Here is a 26,658-nt window from a genome sequence, read left to right as displayed (position 1 = left end):
GGTGTGCTGTAGGACCATGCGGACGCATCCCAATGGTTGGGTAGGCTGGTTGGAGTGTTTATCCGCCCCAAACATTTATAAAAACGTTAGGTAGGTATACAAATCTGAGTTTGCTGAACAACCTTATGTCAAATTTTGGGTAGGTCTGCTCATTCTCATGTCCTGTTTTTAGTGGGGCTATTGCCAACATATGACATTTAAAACTTCCTTGTTGTATTGAATATGACACTGAATTCTTAATAGAGATAAACACATTTGTATAGATATTATAAGAATATGACTTGTTTTCAGTGGTGCAAATTCCACTGGGGACGGGGGGGACATGGAATGTGATACAAAAAAAGGCGACAGTGTGTTTTAGGACCATGCGGACTGTTTGGAGTGTTTATCCAACTGGATAAAAAATAATGTATATAAACCAAAATTGTGCCCCTGCTTGTTTTAATACATTTTTTGGCCAAAACGAGAAATATGAGTTATTTGGTTTGTAGTTGGCCAGTGTTTCCCAAACTCGGGCCTCGGGAACCCAAGAGGCTCACATTTAGTTTTTTACCCTAACAAAACTCAGCTGATTCAAATAATTAACTAAGCTTCAATTATTTGAATCAGCTGTGTAGTGCTAGGGCAAAAAAACAAAATATGCACCCCCTGGGATCCCGAGGAAACTCTGTAGTAGGCCTATGAATTGTCAAAATCACACACGCTGGTGATCTCCCGCCCACTTTTCCTATCTGCATAGCTGGAGGCTGGGGTAATGGTGCGTTCAAGACGACTTGGAACTCGGAACTATTAAAATCTACGACCTCCGTCATCTGTGCGTTCAAGCAAGTGGGAACTCTGGGGAAAAAAACGATTTCCGATTGGTCATCGAACTCGTAAATACAAGTCGGAAACTCGCCCATCCTCCTAGAGCTCCTACGTCCCCGAGCTGAAGATTAATGACGTCACGAGGTCGTTTTTTTCGAGTTCCAAGTTGTCGTGAACGAAATTTAAATTCCGTATTCTTGCCACTAGTTTCATACTAGCCTACGTCGCTGATATTACCAGGAGAACGCAGTGTCATGGTCAGTCTATTATTCCCATTCTACCAGCTATAATAACCTCATGGAAAAGGTAGAGAGGTTACGAGGTAAGATTAAATGTAGCCTATATTGTTCAAACGTTTCAGACAGAAATAGCCAACAAAAAAATCGGCTTTCACATCATCCCTGTTATAGTCAAACTTTGGGGGTGGGATGATTGCGAATGTGTCGTCTGTCGTGTGTGACAACTGTATTTAGGTTGCTAGTGGTTTTTCATTTTTACGTTTATAGAGCAGGTTTAATTTGACTCGACTTTACTTCATTCTGCTATCTCCTTGCGAGTCGCAACTTTGTTTCGAGTATGTGGTCGTCGCGAATGTCGTGGCTACAGTCAGTAGCTATATGTGTGGTGTTTTAATGTTGTTTTGGTGATGCACACGGTGATACAGGTCACGCAAAGCGTGAGGTCCTCTACGATGAGAGCCTAGTGCAGTCTACCGATTTTCACAAGGCTTTTGTATTTCTTAACTGTGTATCAAGGATTTTTCTAGTAAACCGAGGGAGGCATTTGTATGATTACGCTATTTGTACGACTATTATAGTTAACTTACAAGTGTGTTTTGTCAATAGGATATTTCAGAACTGATATCTGCTTGTCAGTGCGTGGTATATGATGGGGATAGATGAGGCATGTTTAGTGGCAGCGTGACAGTTACATTTTTTTAAATAAATGTTAAGTATGATTTTTGTCAGGCATGTAGGCAAGTCATGCATTCAGAAACGTGGTAAAAACGTGTATTTTTTAAATGTATTTTATTTTGCACATTGTATTTGAATGAACATGCCAAGCCAAGAGGTGAATGAACCTGTGCATCACCTGCATGTAGCATATGGCATAATCATCAACTTCTCTCTTTTCCCTTGTATTCTGTGTCTGACAGGTAATCTGAGAGTGAAAATATCTTCAGAAGATTGTGTTTCCCAGCTGATGAGGACTGGCTGAGGATGATGAAGATGATACAGGGGACACCCCAGCAGTATCAGGGGCTGCAGGGACCTCTGTGATTGTTGACCCTACCTCATCCCTGATCTCCCCAGCTCTGCAGTGGCTCACCATGGCCACTCGGAGGACACCCTTAGTCCAAACCAGCTTGGTCAAAGACTTTAACCACTTCATTACCTGCTACCTGTGCAGAGGTTACCTGATCAAACCCACCACGGTCACTGAGTGCCTGCACACATGTAAGACACACACCCTGTACTTCTCCATCTGTCTTTCAATTCAAGGGCTTTATTGGCATTGGAAACATATGTTAACATTGCCAAAGCAAGTGAAGAAGATAATAAACAATACAAATTGACAGTAAACATTACACTCACAGAAGTTCCAAAATAATAAAGACATGTCATATTGTGTGTGTAACAATGTGAAAATAAATATGGGTTGTATTTACAATGGTGTTTGTTCTTCACTGGTTGCCCTCTTGTGGCAACATGACACAAATCTTGCTGCTGTGATGGCACGACGTGATATTTTACCCAGTAGATATGGGAGTTTATCAAAATTGGGTTTGTTTTCAAATTCTTTGGCTTTGTGTAATCTGAGGGAAATATGTCTCTAATATTGTCATACATTTGGCATGAGGTTAGGAAGTGCAGCTCAGTGTCCACATAGCCTGTCTTCTCTTGAGAGCCAGGTCTGCCTACGTCGGCCTTTCTCAATAGCAAGGCTATGCTTACTGAGTCTGTACATAGTTAAAGCTTTCCTTAAGTTTGGGTCAGTCATTCTGCCACTGTGTAATCTCTGTTTAGGGCCAAGTAGCATTCTTGTTTGCTCTGTTTTTTTGTTAATTCTTTCCAATGTGTCAAGTAATTATTTTTGTTTTCTCATGATTTGGTTGGGTTTAATTGTGTTGCTGTCCTAGGGCTCTGTGGGGTGTGTTTGAACAGAGCCCCAGGACCAGCTTGCTTAGGGGACTCTTCTCCAGGTTCATCTCACTGTAGGTAATGGCTTTGTTATGGAAGGTTTGGGAATCGCTTCCTTTTAGGTGGTTGTAGAATTTAACGGCTCTTTTCTGGATTTTATGGATTTTGAGAAATATAGGGTATCGGCCTAATTCTGCTCTGCATGCATTATTTGGTGTTTTACGTTGTACACTGAGGATATTTTTGCAGAATTCTGCATGCAGAGTCTCAATATGGGGTTTGTCCCATTTTGTGAATTCTTGGTTGGTGAGCGGACCCCAGACCTCGCAACCATAAAGGGCAATGGGTTCTATAACTGATTCAAGTAATTTTTTCCAGATCCTAATTGTTATGTCGAATTTGTTTCTTTTGATGTTTCCTTGTCTCTCAGCTCGTACACAGCTTTGTGGAAGTTACCTTTGGCGTTGATGTTTAGGCCAAGGTATGTGTTTTTTTAATTAAAAAACATTTTTTTTTGTTGCTCTAAGGCAACGGTGTCTAGATGGAATTTGTGGTCCTGGTGACTGGACCTTTTTTGGAACACCATTATTTTTGTCTTACTGAGATTTATTGCCAGGGCCCAGGTCTGGCAGAATCTGTGCGGAAGCTATAGGTGCTGCTGTAGGCCCTCCTTGATTGGGGCCAGAAGCACCAGCAAACAGTAGACCTTTGACTTCAGATTCTAGTAGGGTGAGGCCGGGTGCTGCAGACTGTTCTAGTGCCCTTGCCAATTCGTTGATATATGTTGAAGAGGGTAGGGCTTAATCTGCATCCCTGTCTCACCCCACGGTCCTGTAGAAAGAAATTTTTGATTTTTGCCAATTTTAACCACACACTTGTTTGTGAACATGGATTTTATGTTGTATGTTTTTCCCCCAGTACCACTTTCCATCAATTTGTTTTGCAGACCCTCATGTCAAATTGAGCCAAAGGCTTTTTTGAAATCAACAAAGCATGAGAAGACTTTGCCTTTGTTTTGGTTTGTTTGTCAATTAGGGTGTGGAGGGTGAAGACGTGGTCTGTTGTACGGTAATTTGGTAAAAAGCCAATTTGACATTTGCTCAGTACATTGTTTTCACTGAGGAAATGTATGAGTCTGCCGTTAATGATAATGCAGATGATTTCCAAGGTTGCTGATGACGCATATCCCACAGTAGTTATTGGGGTTAAATTTGTCTCCACTTTTGTGGATTGGGGTGATCAGTCCTTAGTTCCAAATATCAGGGAAGATGCCAGAGCTAAGGATGTTAGTTTTAGTATAGCCAATTGTATATTTGATCATTTCATTGAGGATACTATCAACACCACAGGCTTTTTGGGTTGGAGGGTTTGTATTTTGTCCTGTAGTTCATTCAAATGTAATTGGATAATGCAGTGGGTTCTGGTAGTCTTTAATAGTTCATTCTAATATTTTGTATTTGATCATGTATATATTTTTGCTATTTGTTCTCTGTTATAGGGCCAAAAAAACTGGAGAAGTGGTTTACCCATACATCTCCATTTTGGATAGATAATTCTTCGTGTTGATTCTTCAATTACTTTGAGAATTTCTGACGTGCTCTTTTTTCTTTTTCCGTAGTGTATGTCTGTATTGTTTTAGTGATTCACCATAGTGAATGTGTAGACTTAGGTTTTCTGGGCCTCTATGTTTTTGGTTGGATAGTTTTCTCTTTCTTTGGGTTTTTGCATTCTTCATCAAACCATTTCATTGTTGTTAATTTTCTTCGTTTCTTTTTTTTTTTTTTTTTTTTTTGATTGGATAGGGAAGCTGAGAGGTCAAATATTCCATTTAGATTTTCTTCTGCCTTGTTTACACCTTCGCTATTATAGTGGAATGTTTTGTCCAGGAAGTTGTCTAAAAGGGATTTAATTTGTTGTTGCCAAATTGTTTTTTTGGCAGGTTTCCTTCCGTCTATAGCATTTCTTAATATTATTTCTCTGCTCTGAGTTTTCTTTTCACTGTACTGTCTTAATTTGATCCCTGCTGTGCAGCAGGAAATGCAAACTTGAAGTGTATTCAAGGTTTAAAAAGGCTTCAAAACTTAATTTCCGCTAATGTGTATCAAAAATATATCAACCCCTACTAAAATGTCCATTAATTATCATCCACCTAATAATTCATATGCTGAATTATTTTCCTGCTATGAGGAAACTGGTCAAATTAAAATATTTAATCTGCAAGTCTAACTTTCTATTGCTTCCTTCCTTCTGTGTCCTCTCATTCCATCCTCTCCCAAAGACTCTAAGCATCTTACATTATGTAATAGGATTTTTCTTGTTTTCCAGTTTGTAAGAGCTGCATCATCCAGCACTTTGAAGACAGTAATGACTGTCCCAAATGTGGCATTCAAGTCCATGAAACGAACCCTCTAGAGATGCTAAGGTACGGCACATACAAACGTAGTCCTCCACTAGCTCTGACCATCTGACAAACAACAAGCTAACAGCAAACATTTAGCCTTCACTTTGCTTTGAATACTGCAAGTGCACTGTCAACACAAACCACTGCTTCCTCTTTATCTTTACCATTCCTCTCACATCTTCACTGATCCTCTCCTTCTTCTGAGGTTGGACAATACTCTTGAGGAAATCATTTTCAAGCTTGTGCCTGGATTACGAGAAAGTGAGTTCTCGTCAACTAGGAAAAACCAAGATATATTTCTTAATGATATCCCAGTCAAAGTCAATCATTTCAGTCACTCTTTGGGAGAGTCATTAGATGTAGTGGGACTGAAATGACCTTATATATCCTCTTTTCTTTATGATTGTGTGTTGACCAGAAGAGGGACAGCAGGAGATTGATTTCTGGAGGAAGAATAAGTCAAAAGAAAATTCACAAGGTATGGGATTAGTCTCAATTAACAAGGTCGCTCAAATTGTGCTGGGTCTTACTGTAAAATGTAATAATTATGTTATTTCACATTAGTAGAGTAAATAATATACTCTGAACAAAAATATAAATGCAACATCATATTTGATTTGCCACAAGCCGAATACAACAGACCTTACCGTGAAATTTTAAGAAAAAATGTACTAAATAAACTAAAGAATAAAAAGTAACACAGGACAATAACGAGGCTATATACAGAGGGCACCGGTACCGAGTCAATGTGCGGGGGTACAGGTTAGTCGAGGTAATTTGTACATGTAGGTAGGGGTAAAGTTACTATGCATAGATAATAATAGTAAACATGCAACAATTTCAGATTTCACTGAGTTCATATAAGGAAATGTGTCAATTGAAATAAATGAATTGGGCCATAATCTATGGATTTCACATTACTGAGAATACAGATATGCATCTGTTGGACACATAACTTTAAAAAAAAGTAGGGGCGTGGATTAAAAAAAAGTCAGTATCTGGTGTGACCACCATTTGCCTCACGCAGCACGACACATCTCCTTCGCATAGAGTTGATCAGGCTGTTGAATGTGTCCTGTGGAATGTTGTTCCACTCTTCTTCAATGGCTGTGTGAAGTTGCTGGATTTTGGCAGGAATTGGAACACAATGTCCTACACGTTGATACAGAGCATCCCAAACATGCTCAATGGGTGACAGGTCTGGTGGTGAGTATGCAGGCCCTGGAAGAACTGGGACATTTTCATCTTCCAGAAATGTGTACAGATCCTTGCGACATGTGGCTGTGCATTATCATGCAGAAACATGAGGTGATGGCGGCGGATGAATGGCATGACAATGGGCCTCAGGATCTCGTCACGGTATCTCTGCATTCAAATTGCCATTGATAAAATACAATTGTATTCATTGTCCGTAGCTTATGCCTGCCTACCATAACCCCACCGCCACCATGGGGCACTCTGTTCACAATGTTGACATCAGCAAACCGGTCTCCCACATGACGCAATACACATGGTCTGCAGTTGTGAGGCCGGTTGGACGTACTGCCAAATTCTGTAAAATGACAGAGGCGGCTTATGGTAGGGAAATAAACCTTAAATTCTCTGGCAACAGCTCTAGTGAACATTCCTGCAGTCACCAGCCAATTGCATACTCCCTCAACTTGAGAAATCTCTCATTGTGTTGCGACACAACTGCACATTTTAGTGGCCTTTTATTGTCCCCAGCACAAGGTGCACCTGTGTAATGATCATGCTGTTTAATCAGCTTCTTGATATGTCACACCTGTCAGGTGGATGGATTTTCTTGGCAAAGGAGAAATGCTCACTAACAGAAATGTAAGCATTTGTACACAACATTTGAGAGAAGCTTTTTTTGTGTATGGAACATGTCTGGGATCTGTTATTTCAGCTCATAAATGTTGCATTTCTATTTTTATTCCATGTAAATATAATTTAGAATAATTTTATCCTGCCAATTTTGATTTAGAAGTGAGTAATCCAAATTTCAGTTGATTTTAATTAAATTTTAGAATAAATAGTAAACCATGCAAGGGTGCCAAAGTAATTGACCTTATCTCTACAATGGCTTGCCAAGGGAGGTGAATACTTTTGTATTTTTCCTATTTTGTTGCCTTACAACCTGGAATAACAATAGATTTTTTTTGGGGGGGGGTGGGTTGTCATTTGATTTACACAACATGCCTACCACTTTGAAGATGGTAATTTTTTTTTGTGTGTTACAAACAAGAAATAAGACAAACTGAATTTGAGCGTGCATACTATTCACCCCCCCCCCCCCAAGGCAATACTTTGTAGAGCCACCTTTTACAGGAATTACAGCTGCAAGTCTCTTGGGGTATGTCTCTATAAGCTGGGCACATCTAGCCACTGGGATTTTAGCCTATTCTTCAAGGCAAAACTGCTCCAGTTCCTTCAAGTTGGATGGGTTCCGCTGGTGTACAGCAATCTTTAAGTCATACCACAGATTATCAATTGGATTGAGGACTGGGCTTTGACTAGGCCATTCCAAGACATTTAAATGTTTCCCCTTAAACCACTCGAGTGTTGCTTCAGCAGTATGCTTAGTGTCATTGTCCTGCTGGAAGGTGAAGCTCCATCCCAGTCTCAAATCTCTGGAAGACGATGTCCCTCAAGAATTTCCCTGTATTTAGCGGCATCCATTTTTCCTTCAATTCCCAGTCCCTGCTGATGGAAAAACATCCCCACAGCATGATGCTGCCACCACCATGCTTCACTGTGGGAATGGCATTCTCGGAGTGATGAGAGGTGTTGGGTTTGCGCCAGACATAGTGTTTTCCTTGATGGCCAAAAAGTTTAGTCTCATATGACCATAGTACCTTCTTCCATGTTTTCAGGGAGTCTCCCACATGCCTTTTGGCGAACACCAAACATGTTTGCTTTTTTTCTTTAAGCAATGGCTTTTTCTCTGGCCACTCTTCCGTAAAGCCCAGCTCTGTGGAGTGTACGTCTTAAAGTGGTCCTATGGACAGATACTCCAATCTCTGCTGTGGAGCTTTGCAGCTCCTTCAGGGTTATCTTTGATCTCTTTGTTGCCTCTCTGATTAATGCCCTCCTTGCCTGGTCTGTGAGTTTTGGCTGGTCTGTGAGTAATCTTATTAAATACTTTTTTCTTTACATAGTTGAATCTGCTGACAACAAAATCACACAAAAATAATCAATGGAAATCCAATTTATCAACCCATGGAGGTCTGGATTTGGAGTCACACTCAAAATTAAAGTGGAAAACCACACTACAGGCTGATCCAACTTTGATGTAATGTCCTTAAAACAAGTCAAAATGAGGCTCAGTAGTGTGTGGCCTCCACGTACCTGAATGACCTCCCTACAACGCCTGGGCATGCTCCTCATGCTAGAGGATGTTGCAGGCAGCAGAACGTTCTCCACGGCGTCTCCAGACTCTGTCACGTCTGTCACATGTGCTCAGTGTGAACCTGCTTTCATCTGTGAAGAGCACAGGGCGCCAGTGGCGAATTTGCCAGTCTTGGTGTTCTCTGGCAAATGCCAAATGTCCTGCACGGTGTTGGGCTGTAAGCACAACCCCCACCTGTGGACATCGGGCCCTCATACCACCCTCATGGAGTCTGTTTCTGACCGTTTGAGCAGACACATGCACATTTGTGGCCTGCTGGAGGTCATTTTGCAGGGCTCTGGCAGTGCTCCTCCTGCTCCTCCTTGCACAAAGGCGGAGGTAGCGGTCCTGCTGCTGGGTTGTTGCCCTCCTATGGCCTCCTCCACGTCTCCTGATGTACTGGCCTGTCTCCTGGTAGCGCCTCCATGCTCTGGACACTACGCTGACAGACACAGCAAACCTTCTTGCCACAGCTCGCATTGATGTGCCATCCTGGATGAGCTGCACTACCTGAGCCACTTGTGTGGGTTGTAGACTCCATCTCATGCTACCACTAGAGTGAAAGCACCGCCAGCATTCAAAGTGAACAAAACATCAGCCAGGAAGCATAGGAACTGAGAAGTGGTCTGTGGTCACCACCTGCAGAACCGCTCCTTTATTGGGGGTGTCTTGCTAATTGCCTATAATTTCCACCTGTTGTCGATTCCATTTGCACAACAGCATGTGACATTTATTGTCAATCAGTGTTGCTTCCTAAGTGGACAGTTTGATTTCACAGAAGTGTGATTGACTTGGAGTTACGTTGTTGTTTAAAACAAGTAAAAAGTAAAATAATAAACATTTTTAAGAAAAAAAATTATAAAAAAAAAAATCTTAGGATGATGATGGATCTCCACTAACAGCAGCCCAATGAAACGTAAAAAATTTAAAAATTAAAATTAGAAAACATTGGTAAAATATTATATTGTCATTTAAAGAATTATAGATTTACATCTCTTAAACGCAATCAACTTGCCAGATTTAAAAATAACCTTACTGGGAAATCACACTTTGCAATAATCTGAGCACTGCGCCCAGAAAAATACGCGTTGCGATACAGACTAGACGTCATGTTGGGGAGATCTAAAATCGAAAATACTATGTAAATAATCCATTACCTTTGATTCTCTTCATCAGATGTCACTTCCAGGTATCACAGGTCCATAACGAATGTAGTTTTGTTCAAAAAAAGCTCATCATTTATGTCCAAAAATCTCCGTCTCGTTAGCACATGATGTAAGCCAGCCGGACTTCTCGTCATGAACGAGGGGAAAAAATATATTTCCGTTCGTTCAAACATGTCAAACGTTGTATAGCATAAATCATTAGGGCCTTTTTTAACCAGAACATGAATAATATTCAAGGTGGACGAATGCATACTCTTTTATAACGTATTGGAACGAGGGTACCCAACAGGTTAAGGTGTTCCCTTTATTTTTTTGAGCAGTGTATATTGAGAACATGTGACACTTAGATTGCGCACAGGTGGACTTTATTTAACACATTTTGTGACTTCTGAAGGTAATTGGTTGCACCAGATCTTATTTAGGGGCTTCATAGCAAAGGGGGTGATTACATATGCATGCACAACCTTTCAGTTTTTTATTTAGTTGAATTATTTTAAACAAGTAATTTTTAAAAATTTCACTTCACCACTTTGGACTATTTTGTGTATGTCCATTACATGAAATCCAAATAAAAATCAATTTAAATTACAGGTTGTAATGCAACAAAATAGGAAAATCGCCAAGGGGGATGTGTGGGTTTGGGTTGTTCAATAATACGAGGCTGTAATGTGGTGTATATTTTTGTTCTGTGTGTGTGTGTGTGTGTGTGTGTGTGTGTGTGTGTGTGTGTGTGTGTGTGTGTGTGTGTGTGTGTGTGTGTGTGTGTGTGTGTGTGTGTACTGTATATACAGTGCCTTCGGAAAGTATTCAGACTCCTTGACTTTTTACACATTTTGTTAGGTTACAGCCTTATTCTAAAATTGATTAAACAAATGTTTTTCAACAAAGTATCCTTTAGTCCAGGCCTGGGCAATTCCAGTCCTCAGGGGACTGATTGGTGTCCCACTTTTCCCCCATCCCTAGCAAACACAGCTGATTTTAAACTAATTGCATTCTGAACTGAAGATCATGATTAGTTGATTAATGGAGTCAGGTGTGTTAGCTGGGACTGGGGCAAACGTGTGACACCGAGGACTGGAGTTGCCCAGTCCTGCTTTAGTCAGTACTTTGTTGAAGCACCTTTGGCATTGATTACATCCTCAAGTCTTCTTGGGAATGACGCTACAAGCTTGGCACATCTGTATTTGGGGACTTCCTCCCATTCTTCTCTGCAGATCCTCTCAAGCTCTGTCAGGTTGGATGGGTAGCATTGCTGCACAGCGATTTTCAGGTTTCTCCAGAGATGTTTGATCGGGTTCAAGTCCGGCTCTGGCTGGGCCACTCGAGGACATTCAGAGACTTGTTCCGAAGCTGCTCTTGCGTTTTCTTGGCTGTGTGCATAGGGTCGTTGTCCTGTTGGAAGGTGAACAGTCTGAGATCCTGAGTGCTCTGGAGCAGGTTTTCATCAAGGATCTCTCTGGTACCCTTCCCCAGATCTGTGCCTTGACACAATCCTCTCTCGGAGCTCTATGGACAATTCCTTCGACCTCATGGCTTGGTTTTTGCTCTAGACAGGTGTGTGACTTTCCAAGTCATGTCCAATCAATTTAATTTACCATAGGTGGACTCCAATCAAGTTGTTGAAACATCTCAACAATGATCAATGGAAACAGGATGCACCTGAGCTCAATTTCAAGTCTCATAGTAAAGGGTCTGAATACTTATGCAAATAAGTTTTCTTTTGTAATTTTTTTATACATTTCTAACAGTTTCTAAAATCCTCTTTTTGCTTTTTCATTATGGGGTATTGTGTGTAGGTTTCTGAGGATTATTTCTTTAATCATCTTTATATTACGGCTGTTACGTAACAATGTGGAAAAGGTGAAGGGGTCTGAATACTTTCCAAATGCACTGTGTGTATATATATTGTACATATTACTTCTCTCTGCCCAGATTGCTAGTATGATCTCCTAAAATCACCTGTGCTCTGCTATCCCACAGGAGACGGCCGTGGGTCTAAGAAGCTTGGGCTCAGTGATGAGGATGGTGATGAAGATGACCAGGATTACCACAGGAGCGACCCCCAGATAGCCATCTGCCTCGACTGTCTCCACAACAATGGCTATGCTGCAGACAACACAGTGAAGGTATGTGTTTGAATCATTTTCCTCTTCCGATGGGAGTGTTTCTTTCAATATGCTCAGGCGGCCAGTTCTGGTATTCTGTACTGTGTGTTCTATCTGAATGTAACATGGCCATACTCCTGTTATTTACCCCAGTGTTTAATGAAGAAGTTCATTCATTGCTCTAGTCGAGTCACGGTGGGAACCATCAAGAAGTTTCTCAGTCTAAAGTTAAAGCTTTCTAGCTCTTGTGAGGTAAGACCGCAACTACTGTTTTTATATTATAATGTACAGTGACTTCACTTTTATTTTGATGATGGGTTTAGAAAAGGGAATAATGTAAATAACGTGCCTTTTGTGTTTTCTTGCGCATTTGTTGTTTTGTGTGTCCAGGGTCATCTGGCAATTCTGGTAAATGCCAGATGGGCTGGATCATTTTTGTAGTTGGGTGGGCTGGTCAGAGTTGACACACACACACATATATATATTTCTTCTTCTTAATATTATTATAACGTACAAATGCATTCATGAAGTATTCAGACCCCTTCCCTTTTTCCACATTTTGTTAAGTTACATCCTTATTCTAAAATGGATTAAACATATTTATTTTTCTCGGCAATCTACACACAATACCCTATCATGGCAAAGCGAAAACAGAAATACCTTATTTACATAAGTATTCAGCCCCTTTACTATGAGACTTTAAATTGAGCTCAGGTGCATGCTGTTTCCATTGATCAGCCTTGAAATGTTTCTACAACTCGATTGGAGTACACCCATAGTAAATTCAATTGATTGGACATGATTTGGAAAGGCACACACCTGTCTATGTAAGTTCCCAGCCTCCCGAGTGGCCCAACGGTCTAAGGTCTACAGATCCGGATTCGATCCCGGGCTGTCGCGCAGCCGGCCGTGACCGAGAGTCCCATGAGACGGCACACAATTGGCCCAGCGTCGTCCAGGTTAGGGGAGGGTTTGGGTGGCTAGGATGTCCTTGTCCCATCGCGCTCTAGCAACTCCTTGTGTTGCGGCCGGACGCATGGACGCTAACTTCAGTCGTCAGCTGTACGGTGTGTTCTCCAACACATTGGTGTGGCTGGCTTCCGGGTTAAGCAGGCAGTGTGTCAAGAAGCAGTGCGGCTTGGCGGGGTCGTGTTTCGGAGGACGCATGGATCTTGACCTTCGCCACTCCAGAGTCCGTACGGCAGTTGCAGCAATGGGACAAGACTGTGACTACCAATTTGGATATCACAAAATTGGGAAGAAAAGGGGGTAAAAAGTAACACAAAAAAATTAATAAAATCGATAGATACAGTGCATGTCAGAGCAAAAACCAAGCTATTAGGTCGAAGGAATTGTCCGTAGAGCTCCGAGAGGATTGTGTCGAGGCACAGATTTTGCAGCATTTTTGGTCCCCAAGAACATAGTGGCCTCCAATCTTAAATGGAAGATGTTTGGAACCACCAAGAGCTGGCCGCCCGGCCAAACTGAACCTCAAGGAGGTGACCAAGAACCTGATGGTCACTCTGACAGAGCTCCAGAGTTCCTCTGTGGAGAAGGGAGAATCTTCGAGAAAGACAAACATCTCTGTAGCATTCCACCAATCAGGCCTTTATGGCACAGTGGCCAGACAGAAGCCACTACTCAGTAAAAGGCACATGACAACCCGTTTGGAGTTTGCTAAAAGGCACCTAAAGACTCCAACCATGAGCAACAAGATTCTCTGGTCTGATGGAACCAAGATTTAACTATTTGGCCTGAATGCCAAGTGTCACATCTGGAGGAAATATGGCACCATCCCTACGGTGAAGCATGGTAGTGGCAGCATAATGCTGTGGGGATGTTTTTCAGCGTCAGGTACTGGGAGACTAGTCAGGATTGAGGCAAAGCTGAACGGAACAAAGTACAGAGAGATCCTTGATGAAAACCTACTCCAGAGCGCTCAGGATCTCAGACTGGGGCAAAGGTTCACCTTCCAACTGGACAACAACCCTAAGCAAACAGCCAAGCCAACGCAGGAGGGGCTTCGGGACAAACTTCTGAATGTCCTTGAGTGGCCCAGCCAGGCCCTGGACCTGATCGAACATCTCTGGAGAGACCTGAAGATGTATGTGTAGCAACACTCCCCATCCAACCTGACAGAACTTGAGAGGATCTGCAGAGAAGAATGGGAGAAACTCCCCAAATACACGTGTGCCAAGCTTCTAGCGTCATACCCAAGAAGACTCGAGGCTGTAATCGCTGCCAAAGGTGCTTCAACAAAGTACTTAGTAAAGGGTCTGAATACTTATGTAAATGTGCTATTTCCATTTTATTTTATTAATTAGCAAACATTTCTAAAAACTCATTTTTGCTTTGTCATTATGTGCTATTGTGTGTAGATTGATGAAGGAAAAAAATATACTTTTAATCAATTTTAGGATGAGGCTGTAACGGTACAAAATGTGGAAAAAGTTAAAGGGTCTGAATACTTTTCGAAGGCACTGTATATGGCTTAAACAGACATGCAGACAGAACAAGAATAAGCATAGTGACCGCAGAGAAGATGCTGAGGAGACCGATGGACAGCACAACAAAATGGCTAGAGCAGAGGCCCTGTTATAGTGGTGAGTTGTATCTCTAGACAGAGGAACAGTTATAGTGGTGAGTTGTATCTCTAGACAGAGGAACAGTTATAGTGGTGAGTTGGATCTCTAGACAGAGGAACAGTTATAGTGGTGAGTTGGATCTCTAGACAGAGGAACAGTTATAGTGGTGAGTTGGATCTCTAGACAGAGGAACAGTTATAGTGGTGAGTTGGATCTCTAGACAGAGGAACAGTTATAGTGGTGAGTTGGATCTCCAGGCAGAGGAACAGTTATAGTGGTGAGTTGGATAAAAAAAAAGAGGACCATGTCTCGCCAGTCACTGGTACAGAAATGATTGAAAACCACTGTACTGCCAATGTTATGTGTCAGCACTACTGCCTGTGTCTACGTAGGGTCAGGGTGTATGTGTAGGGATGGGGCGTATGTATTAATGGTGACCTGTTGGTGGGGTGGGGGCGTGTGCGGTGATGTGGGCTGGTGTGAATAAAATGCCGGAGCCGAATTCTTGTCCCAGTCCGCCCCTGTGTGTGTCCTCTCTCCCCAGCTGGATGTGCTGTGTAATGGGGAGATCATGGGGAAGGACCACACTCTGGAGTTCATCTACATGACCCGCTGGAGGCTGCACAGTGACAACGTGAGTCTTATGTCATTCCTTCCTGTTCTTTCCTCCACACTCCCCGTCTCATCCAGTTCTTAGGTAACCTCTGTACTTCTCAATGCCAGGTTATTGATCATGTTCTTTCTGGCATGTCTTGACATCTTCCACACCCACCCAAATTCCCAATACACCATGTCCATGTAAAGTATGACATCATACATCTACAGTATAAACATCATGGGATTGTGTTATTGTTATGTCATTTGCTGCTCCTTCCCTGCCCTCCGACCAGCTGTCTTTACCTTCCGTGCCCTCTGACCAGCTGTCTTTACCTTCCGTGCCCTCTGACCAGCTGTCTTTACCTTCCGTGCCCTCTGACCAGCTGTCTTTACCTTCCGTGCCCTCTGACCAGCTGTCTTTACCTTCCGTGCCCTCTGACCAGCTGTCTTTACCTTCCGTGCCCTCTGACCAGCTGTCTTTACCTTGGCATGTTCAGCTTTAGTTTGTCTGTCTTGTTAGACAACTGTCATTACCAAGGTCAGGCATGGGGGGGGGATTGGACATGTGGGAAACTGGCCATGGTGGGGGAAGACAAAATATAATTATGCCTTAATGAAGGAATATAAACAGTAATCGTAAGCAGTTACAATCAGTCACTTTGCTTTAGAATAAACATCCTGTAGAAATGTATAGAACCCTATACATAAAAACAATGTAGATGATGAGCTCATCACAATTTCATGTACAGAACTGCACACAACCTCACTGTAGGAATATGAGGACATCACCACTGATTACTTGAAGTTGAAGAATTTATGGTTCATCTTCAGTAAAAACTGGTTTTCAAAGTTTCTGGAATCCAGCCTTGCTATCCTGGGGCTGAAAACAAGTCCTGCAATGCTGAACAGCCTTTCACAGGCAGCTGATGCAGGTAAGGGTGTGTTTAACCTCAGAGACAGGACACGGGGGGGGGAACTGGCCATGTCCTCAGAGTATCTAAATGACAGTTCACTGTACCATTTCAGCTAATTATACTACTTCTCAATGCCTTGATGGTTAATGGCAACCATATAAACACTTACAAATAAATCCAGACAGTGTTTTATAGATGCATATCCAGCAAGCCACTAGGAATCATCAATTGCAGGTAAGTATGGACTGACTACAGATAGTTCAGAGAGAAATCATAAAAACATTACTCAATGCTGTGCATCTGAACGTCCAATGCTGCCTCCTGTCTTATTTCAACTGTCAGCCATAGGGATCTGGGATGGTTCACAGGAAAGTGTGTTCTCCTTAAAATACCATCCAGGAAAACTTTGGCTTGAAGTCTGTTGAAGGGGCAGTTTTGTCTCGTGACATCCATTCCTGTGAAATATGGGCCGTTTAAGATGGAATTGCAAAGCTCATTAGTTAAATACGCTCTGCTTGTCAGAACGTGCCAGCATCTACTAGGCTATTTACTTTGCAAGTTGTCTTTTGAATAAACTTGACGGTAACTGAGAATAAACAACACTAATGTCTCTTTCTACACTCTCCTCAGAGATATCCCATGGTCCTGGAGTACAGGCCACGAATAGACTTTGGCTGAACGAATCCCTGGAAGCCTTCATAGACAAACAAAGCAATGACTGGATATACATGCAGCCGAGGCCAGGAACTCTGTCCTTCTAAACATTTCTGAACTTCTCTACATTTGACCATTTATTTTTTCTTTCTCCTTCCGTTTCATTTAGTTGTGACTTTCGTTTCTAAACATTCTGTGTCCTTCGTTGTGGGAACATTCTGTGTCCTTCGTTGTGGGAACATTCTGTGTCCTTCGTTGTGGGAACATTCTGTGTCCTTCGTTGTGGGAACATTCTGTGTCCTTCGTTGTTGAACATTCTGTGTCCTTCGTTGTGGGAACATTCTGTGTCCTTCGTTGTGGGAACATTCTGTGTCCTTCGTTGTGGGAACATTCTGTGTCCTTCGTTGTGGGAACATTCTGTGTCCTTCGTTGTGGGAACATTCTGTGTCCTTCGTTGTGGGAACATTCTGTGACCTTCGTTGTGGGAACATTCTGTGCTTGTGGCCAAAGTGATCTTCAAGACAAGTAACTAAAGACAAGCTTAGCTGAAACATAGGTGTATGAATATATCAAAGTTGTATTTACTCCAACTCCAAGGGCTTCCACCCAATGCCTGACTAAAACATGTTTTATGTCTTTTATAAATGCACATAACATATCCACAGATTTCCCCACCATCAATCAATTAGGGAAATCTGCCTGTGACAGGGCACCTTAATAATGTTGTCAACAAGTTTCAAAGAGTCTAAACCGAAGCCCATTCGTCTTCATTCTGTTCCGTCCTCAGTTAATAACCAGTCTGACAAGCTGCTGAAATCTACAAACACTCTCTGGCAGAGGCTGGGCAACCTGCGGGATGGGAGGAGAAACATTAAGCCCCTCTCTCTTTCTCTGTCACACACACTCAACCCATACTGCGGTGTGATTACCCTGGCTCCTGTCAATCTCAGACTTGTGCTAATAGCTTTTTTGGCACCGTTCTGAGTGAGGAGGTATTACATTTTAGTTTTTTCAGATTGATCATAGTATATCTCTAGTCTAAACATACTATCTTACATGTTTTTAAAGGGAAACCAATGGTGTGTACATTTCATATTGTTACTAGACCTTTGATATAAATGTGTTTTATGAAATAGATGACATTACAACATGAGAGTAAGATATATGTATTATGGATCTTGGATATCTTTCATCACAGAACAGCTTTGTGCACTGTAAGAGATGGTTGGCATAAAGCTTATTCTATTAGCGTTGAGTATAGAGTATACGGTATCTGCTTCCTTACCTAGTCATCTCATGTTTAGCCTTTTAATCTATGTTGATATGATTTATATGTGAAGGACATTGAGGTGAAGACAAGCTGTCCATCTGCTGAAAAATGGAATGCATTTTGGAAACATGTACATATTCTTATGGTTAACGTTTTATGCTGCTTAGAATATATTTTTTAAATGTACTGCCTGAGAATCATTCTTGAGAGCTGTGAAGAAGAATTGTTCATATCTGTACTTGATTTCTAATTATTCATTAATAAATTAAATGTTTTTTATTCTACCTACTGTCTTGACTTAAAGCTACAATCTGTAACTTTTTGGACAACCTGACCAAATTCACATAGAAATCTGAGTTATAGATCTGTCATTCTTATTGAAAGCAAGTCTAAGAAGCGGTAGATATGCTTTAGGTGTGCTATTTCTATGCTTCCCATTCCTACATTTCATTTTTGCCTTTTACTTTTGGTTTTGTACACCAGCTTCAAATAGCTGAAAATACAATATTTCTGTTTATGGAAAATATATTTCACAGTGGTTTAGATGGTACAATGATTGTTCTCTACACAATTACTGCTTGGTTTGACATGAACTGAAATTAGGCAAACCAGGAAATGGTGTATGAATTTCTTCAATTTCCATTGAGTTTTTCTGGTCTGCTCGGGCTTTGGGCCTGTTGTCAGGGTAAAGGACTGATGCTTTCACCAATACTCATGTTTATGTCCTTGTTGAATTAGCAACTTGTTATATCTAATCTAGTATTCTGTTTCCTCCTTTGAACGCCATGAAAGTATGTTTTATAGGTTTATTACAAAGTGCTCCTGCCCAAACTAGTGAACCCCTTCCTGGTCGGTCCAGTTGGAAAGATTACGATTTACCTGCTTTGTTTGTCTGGCTGGACAGGCAGGAGGATAGTGTTTCTAGATCAGGGATGGACCACTCCAGTCGTATGGGCTGGAGTGGTGTCCCACTTTCCTCATCCCTAGCAAACACAGCTGATTTAAACTAATTGCGTTCTAAACTGAAGATCATGATTAGTTGATTATTTGAGTCCGGTGTGATAAATGGGGCTGGAGCAAAAGTGTGACAATTAGGCACCTTATCCATGATTTGGTCTGGATGTTGTTGCTGACAGTATTAGTCTCCGGTTGGTAGACTTATCATCAGGAGAGTGTCATTGCATTCTGAGATGAGTTTGAGAATGGTTTCTTGGCTATATTAATTGAAATCCAAGTAGGAGTCTCTCTTGACATCTGTTCAGTTGGATTTATATCTGACGACTTAATTTTCTCTCTCTTGTCAGCTGTCCGTGTCGCACTTCCTGCTCATCAGGGAGCTTTAAGGTCAGAAAATACTGTGTACATGTATCTAGGCCAAAGTTCCCTTCAGGCTTCATACTGTACGTATTGTACATTCACTCTCTCATGCCAGAGGGCATTTGGGTCTGGAGGATATAGGGAACATTTTATATTTGCACCATTGAGTCTGTAAGATGTTTCAATGGTCCTAAAACCCCTCTATAAAATATCTTGTGTAATTGTGTTTGTGACTGTGATACATGAAGCATAATTAAGATGTCAGGGTTCTGTGACATCCGCATTTAACTGACAACCTGAAGACAGTTGAGTTCATCATCTGGATGGAACTTCGGTGATACCGTGAAGCCCAGTGCTTCAAGGCATCTCTGATAAAATGTTATACTGTATGCAGCTCCTATATTTCTGAGTTGGTACATTTTAGGGAATGAGTTTCGTGGGACTTATTTACTGAGTAAACATTGACACTGCAATGTTCTGTAAAGAAGAAGATTGTCATAACATGAACGAGAACTCTCCAAAATAACAGTGGGCTCTTGTCTTTCTCCATTTTGGTTTGTTTATTGTGCGGAGATGTTAATATTTCTCATGTAAATTAAACATTAAGTCAAATTATTATATTTAAGATAAATACACTCACACTGTTTTTGATCAGTTGCTATATTGTGTGATAACAGATGATAGAATAAACTTGCAGCTATTTTGGTAGGTCAACACAGAATTCAAGATAAATAAATAGCAGAATGAGATGTTGAATACGCCTGTCAAGAGAAACTGTTGGAGTAGCACAGAGGCAAATTAGTAGCCATCACTTTAAGGGTGCTTAGTTATTTTTGGACTGATATGGAGGGTTGGGTATGGCTGGCTGTCTAGTTGTGGTCCTGGCTGCTCAACAATGTCTAGTTGGGTTGCCTTGTTGTGATCCTGGCTGGTCAGCAATGTCTAGTTGGGATCCTGGCTGGTCAACTGTCTTGAGTGGATTGCTCTATGTTGCACCATCTTTCCCTGCTATGGTTACGTGATTCTTTTGTCAGACCGATTGTATGATGTGTATCTAAAGATTAATCTAACTACTCTGTCATCTTCTAAAAGGGAGCAGTTCAGTTTCCAGGGCCCTCTTCCCAAAGTCACACCCGAAGTCAGTGAAAGGGTACACGTCAGCATTATGTGATCTGAGAAGAAGCAGGGGTTATTCTAGCATCAGTTGGGGGACTGTCATGGGTAAACAGATAGTCGATAGAGAGGCTCTGGTGCCATCACCACTAGTCCAGATGAAGCCCTCTTTTGGAGGGATTTGAAACAGTCAGTCATTTGAAAATCCCTGCGCAACCCTTGCAACAAAACCCTCAACTTATCTACCTTATAATCTTCTAACACCCCTCCCCTGTCTACTCTTAAAACACAGTTAAATTACCCACTCACAACTGAAGGATTCCTCCCTACCGTGTGGGACTGCAGGTCTTCTAAAAGTGCGCACAGGTCAATCGTGTCATTAAAACCATAAACATTTAGCACATTAAAATCCCTCTCCATAAAGGTCAATTTTGCTTAAAGAGCACACCCACCAACCACCACTGTACTTGACTTTACCACCACGTGTGGGGTCTCTCTCATCAAGGGGTACTGGCTTTAAAACAGTTTAATAGGGGTTACTCTGGACACTCAGAGGGGTACTGGCTTTTTCCCTCTCCCTCTGGGTAAGAGGGGGTGGCAGGGAAAGGAGGTTAAAATCAGCCTTAAAAAGAAGGCTTGGTTGGGGGAGTTAGTCTTCTTCCTGCCCTCTGAGCTCTCCCACCCCCCTTAACCTTTTTCCCCCCTTCACCTATTCAGGGTAAGTAGCTCCTCATTTATTTTTCGTGGGGGAGGGTGCTCTCCCCCCCCCCCCCCATCTCCTGTGCTCTCTTCACTTTTGCCCCCCGACACCGTCTCCATACTGTCTGACCCGTTTGGGGAGGTCTCGCTCCTCGACTTTGCAAGGCTGTCTTTCTTGGCCCCTTCTCCTTCAGGGGTCACTTTAATCTGGAGCGGGGGGATTGGGGTGGGGATTCCCCCTCCCCTTCCATTTTCTTCCACCACCGCACCTTCTGCGCCGTCCACAACAACAACAACCTCCTCCTCAACCACCTTTTCCACCTCGGCAGCAACTGCCGTTCCCCTCACATGGCTGGGTGGGACCGCTCTCCACAGAGGTGGCACGCCCTTCCATTTCTGCACTCCTCGTAGCCGTGTCCCACCTCCCAGCACTTCATGCAAACCACTTTGTCACAAGTCTCTGCCAGGTGGTCATGTTCATTACATTTCCGTCACAGCTTGCGCTGGCCCTGGTAATAAACATGGCCCTGTTCTCCCCGAGGACTATGATGGACATGATGGCTTCCAACCCACCATAGCCCTTGGGATCCTCTCTCTGCTGGACAGTGACCCTCCAGGTCCCCATCCAGATTCCATCTGGATCCTTCACCTGGGTCAGGGATCCCTGGATCCTTCATCTGGGTCAGGGACCACTTCACGTTGCAGTACTTGCCCAACCATACAGTAAAGTCCTCCGGTTGTGTGGTCTCATTGTACTTACGGACAATAACTGTTTTAATGCTATTTGCCCGTCAGCTTTGTCACCTCAGACATTTCTGTGAGGGACCTCTGTGTATTCATGGCATTCTGGAGTTTCCCCCAGAACTCCCTCAGGTGCTGGCACTAAAGCCTTCTCAAAAGGGAAGGCCAAGATACAGTTCAGGAGGTAAGAACAGTTACTACACTGGATCATAGAAGTGATACTTACGATGAGTTTGGAGCAGGGTCGTAGGGTTTGGAGAAAGGTTGTAGCTCTCGGGCAGGACAGTTCTGGTCACGTGTACAAAAAAATATGCCCTGTATGCGTTCGGCAAATATCAATGGGAACATTTGAAAAACTGATGTCTAAGTTTTGAATATTTATTAACATGGAAATAACTACTTTGACAGTAATAAAGTACAGAAGTAATATCTCCAGTCACTTGGTAATCCATTGTCCAATCAGAAAGGAGAGAACTTTTCTGAATTAAATTCCAATTTAAAGCAAAGTTGGAAAAAAATAACCCATCAAATACGTGTGTGGGAATCTAATGTTGCTTCATTATCACAATAACTAATAGCCCGCTGAAATGCTTCAGACCAGGAGATGGAGCTCTGTCGCCACCACCTGGCCATTCTACATTACTCCAGTTCTACCTACTGGTTTTCTCTCACACAAAAGATTGATTAACAAGTGAAATGGTTGATTGGATATTTATTTCCCACATTGCTAATTTAAGGGGAACATCCCCTACCACCAGAGTTGCACCCTCATTCCAATTTGAAATAGACCTACGTCTAGCCTATAAAGTCCCACACAACACTGCACACGTCACGGTGTAGAGGCTAATTGTGGCCTCTGCACGATCAATAATGATGCAGCCGTGTGTATGTTAGGAATGAGATCCTCCATTTGAGCAAGCAAGCTCAAAACCTATTTTGTTTTTACATATAAGAGGGAGGGAATAGCTCACAAACAAATAAATGGTGCTAGATAAGACTTGTGAATTTGCGCTGGAACAGCCATCAAAACAGAGAAGGTGTGAATGGTGTATAATTGTCTCTTGCGGTGGGTAGGTGCATGTGAATATATAGTGGTCTGAGCCTCTCGTGTCCATTTGCTTCCATATGACCCGGAGAAATCAATGTTCTGCGAGTTGGCTTTTCTTCAGGCTGTCCTGTAATCCCATAAAAAAATATGCTATGTATACTGAACAAAAATATAAACGCAACATGCAACAACTTCAAAGATTTCACTGAGTTACAGTTCATATAAGGAAATCAGTCAATTGAAATCAATTCATTAGGCCCTAATCAGTGTATTTCACATGACTGGTCAGTGGCTTAGCCATGGGTGGGCCTGGGAGGGCATAGGCCCATCCACTTGGGAGCCAAGTGGATATCTTCTCCTGTCCTTGATCCTAGGCTTTTTCCCTCTCCAGTCAAATTCCACTGAAACCACAAATCCTTACTTTATTATGTAATCCATAGGTTGCATTATAAAAGCACGCCTCTCGCCTATGCATGTCAAAATACCGCTATAACATTTCTCCCACTTCTCTACACTTTCTTGTACTTGCTGCCCATATGAAAGCTTTGGTAGAGAATGTTTGATCAACAAACGGTATGAGAGTAGATATGGATATTTTAAAACAGAGTTGGTCCCTGTTAAGATAAATTGTTTAAATATCAAGTTCCACTCTTCTTCTCCCATTATTCATGAGCTGATCTGCTAACCGTATAATCATCAACTTAATTTTGTCCAAATATATGAGGTACGAACGTCTAGGAGCAACAACAGCTCAGCCGCGAAGTGGTAGGCCACACAAGCTCACAGAACGGCACTGCTGAGTGCTGAAGCGCGTAAAAATTGTCTGTCCTCGGTTCCAAAACTCACTACACTGGTCCAAACTGCCTCTGGAAGCAACGTCAGCACAAGAACTGTTTGTCGGGAGCTACATGGAATGGGTTTAAAATATGGGTGTAAAATAATAATCAATCAGCGTTAAGCTAAACTGAGTGAGCTCAATTGTGAATGGTCCTGGTGCACCAAAAAAAAGTTTCAAAGGAAGCCAGTTTGGATTTGGCTTCACACCAATTACATCAAATCAAATTTTATATGTCACATGGGCCGAAATACAACAGGTGTAGACCTTACCGTGAAATGCTTACTTACAAGCCCTTAACCAACAATGCAGTTCAAGAAATAGAGTTAATAAAATATTTACAAAATACACTGAATTAAAAAGTAACACAATACCGAGGCTGTATACAGGAGGTACCGGTACCGAGTCAATGTGCGGGGGTACAGGTTAGTTGAGGTAATTTGTACATCAAAAGCTAAACATAATTGACAAAAAAAATAAAATTGTTGCATCATGTTGTGTTGTCGTCCTCCGGTAGGTAGCTAGCAAACTAGCAAAAGTTGTCCCTTTTGTAAATTAGCCACGGATGGAAATAGGGATTTGGACTTGTGGTTTTACTTAATTCTCCATACTGGCTAATGATTATAAAGGCGATTTTGATCCGACCATAAATTCACACATTGTGCCCCTGGCCTGAGAGGATGAAAGACTAGATGTTGTAGGCTCATGTTAACTAGCTATTGTTAACTAGCTGGCTCATCGTTGCCCATAAATAGAAGTTAGGTTAGCAAGCAGGCATTAGCCAGGTAGCCTAGGACAACAAAAACTAAAAGCCTGTACTGTATGCCAGTCATAGACCATTTCGGCAACATGAAAGAGAGGATGATGGCACTGTATTAGACTAAGCATAGGGGATTAGATGATGTTGAAGTTGAAATGGTGCTGGAATGGTGGAGGCAGCTCCTGTTTTGTTTGCGACTTGCAGTAACTCTCCTGAGTTCTAAATCAATGGTAGTTCAGTTGTCCTAAAATGACAGAAACATTAACTTGATTGGCCATGCTGTAGGTCATGTAAATGTTTGTTACATGCAACATGGTTTGTGGACTCCAATGGACAGATGTTGCTCAGTTGTCGTACCAGGCGGTGATACAGCCCAACAGGAAGCTCTCGATTGTGCATCTGTAAAAGTTTAAGTGTTTTCGGTGACAAGCCAAATTTCTTCAGCCTCCTGAGGTTGAAGAGATGCTGTTTGCGCCTTCTTCACCACGCTGTCTGAGTGGGTGGACCATTTCAGTTTGTCTGTGATGTGTACGCTGAGGAACTTAACTTTCCACCTTCTCTACTACTGTCCCATCTGTGGATAGGAGGGTGCTCCCTCTGCTGTTTCCTGAAGTCCACGATCATCTCCTTTGTTTTGTTGATGTTGAGTGTGAGGTTATTTTCTCGTCGTTGTTGGTAATCACTGTAGTGTCGTCTGCAAACTTGATGATTGAGTTGGAGGCGTGCATGGCCACACAGTCAAGAGTGAACAGGGAGTACAGGAGATGGCTGAGAATGCACCCTTGTGGGGCCCCAGTGTTGAGGATCAGCGGGGTGGAGATGTTCGGAATTTTGATCATGATGATGCTCAGAATTTATGAATAGCCTGTTTTGCAATTCACAACAATGTCATTGGCGATCAAAGATAGTTACTCTATCATTACTAAATATCAGTTTCAATTGCTTTGACATCAAATCAAGGTTTATTTATCACGTGTGCCGAATGCAACAGGTGTTGACCTTACAGTGAAATGCTTACTTACAGGCTCTAACCAACAGTGCAAAAAAAGGTATTAGGTGAACAATAGGTAAGTAAAGAAATAAAAACAGTAAAAAATAATAGTAGCGAGGCTATAACAGTAGCGAGGCTACATACAGGCACCGGTTAGTCGGGCTGATTGAGGTAGTATGTACAGCACATGTAGATATGGTTAAAGTGACTATGCATATACAGTGGGGGAAAAAAGTACACTGCTCAAAAAAATAAAGGGAACACTTAAACAACACAATGTAACTCCAAGTCAATCACACTTCTGTGAAATCAAACTGTCCACTTAGGAAGCAACACTGATTGACAATACATTTCACATGCTGTTGTGCAAATGGAATAGACAACAGGTGGAAATTATAGGCAATTAGCAAGACACCCCCAATAAAGGAGTGGTTCTGCAGGTGGGGACCACAGACCACTTCTCAGTTTCTATGCTTCCTGGCTGATGTTTTGATCACTTTTGAATGCTGGCGGTGCTTTCACTCTAGTGGTAGCATGAGACGGAGTCTACAACCCACACAAGTGGCTCAGGTAGTGCAGCTCATCCAGGATGGCACATCAATGCGAGCTGTGGCAAGAAGGTTTGCTGTGTCTGTCAGCGTAGTGTCCAGAGCATGGAGGCGCTACCAGGAGACAGGCCAGTACATCAGGAGACGTGGAGGAGGCCGTAGGAGGGTAACAACCCAGCAGCAGGACCGCTACCTCCGCCTTTGTGCAAGGAGGAGCAGGAGAAGCACTGCCAGAGCCCTGCAAAATGACCTCCAGCAGGCCACAAATGTGCATGTGTCTGCTCAAACGGTCAGAAACAGACTCCATGAGGGTGGTATGAGGGCCCGACGTCCACAGGTGGGGGTTGTGCTTACAGCCCAACACCGTACAGGACGTTTGGCATTTGCCAGAGAACACCAGGTTGGCAAATTCGCCACTGGCGCCCTGTGCTCTTCACAGATGAAAGCAGGTTCAGACGTGACGGAGTCTGGAGACGTCGTGGAGAACGTTCTGCTGCCTGCAACATCCTCCAGCATGACCGGTTTGGCGGTGGGTCAGTCATGGTGTGGGGTGGCATTTCTTTGGGGGGCCGCAC

General features: G+C 42.4%; 1 protein-coding gene across 1 annotated transcript; it reads left to right on the top strand.

Moving 5' to 3' along the window:
- The first annotated feature begins 1,104 nt into the window (after nt 1-1,104).
- Nucleotides 1,105-16,785, top strand: LOC106610976 (polycomb group RING finger protein 5-B-like). The gene is made up of 9 exons (XM_014210739.1): nt 1,105-1,129; nt 2,121-2,264; nt 5,274-5,370; nt 5,555-5,610; nt 5,768-5,827; nt 11,890-12,032; nt 12,165-12,263; nt 15,141-15,230; nt 16,738-16,785. Exons 1-9 carry the CDS (start codon nt 1,105-1,107, stop codon nt 16,783-16,785), a joined length of 762 nt encoding a protein of 253 aa, XP_014066214.1.
- The last annotated feature ends 9,873 nt before the right edge of the window (nt 16,786-26,658 follow it).

Source organism: Salmo salar, chromosome ssa01 (genome assembly GCF_905237065.1).
Source record: "Salmo salar chromosome ssa01, Ssal_v3.1, whole genome shotgun sequence".
NCBI classification, from domain to species: Eukaryota; Metazoa; Chordata; class Actinopteri; order Salmoniformes; family Salmonidae; genus Salmo; species Salmo salar.
Note: the sequence above shows the minus strand (reverse complement) of the source record. Positions and strands in the feature narration are given on the sequence as shown.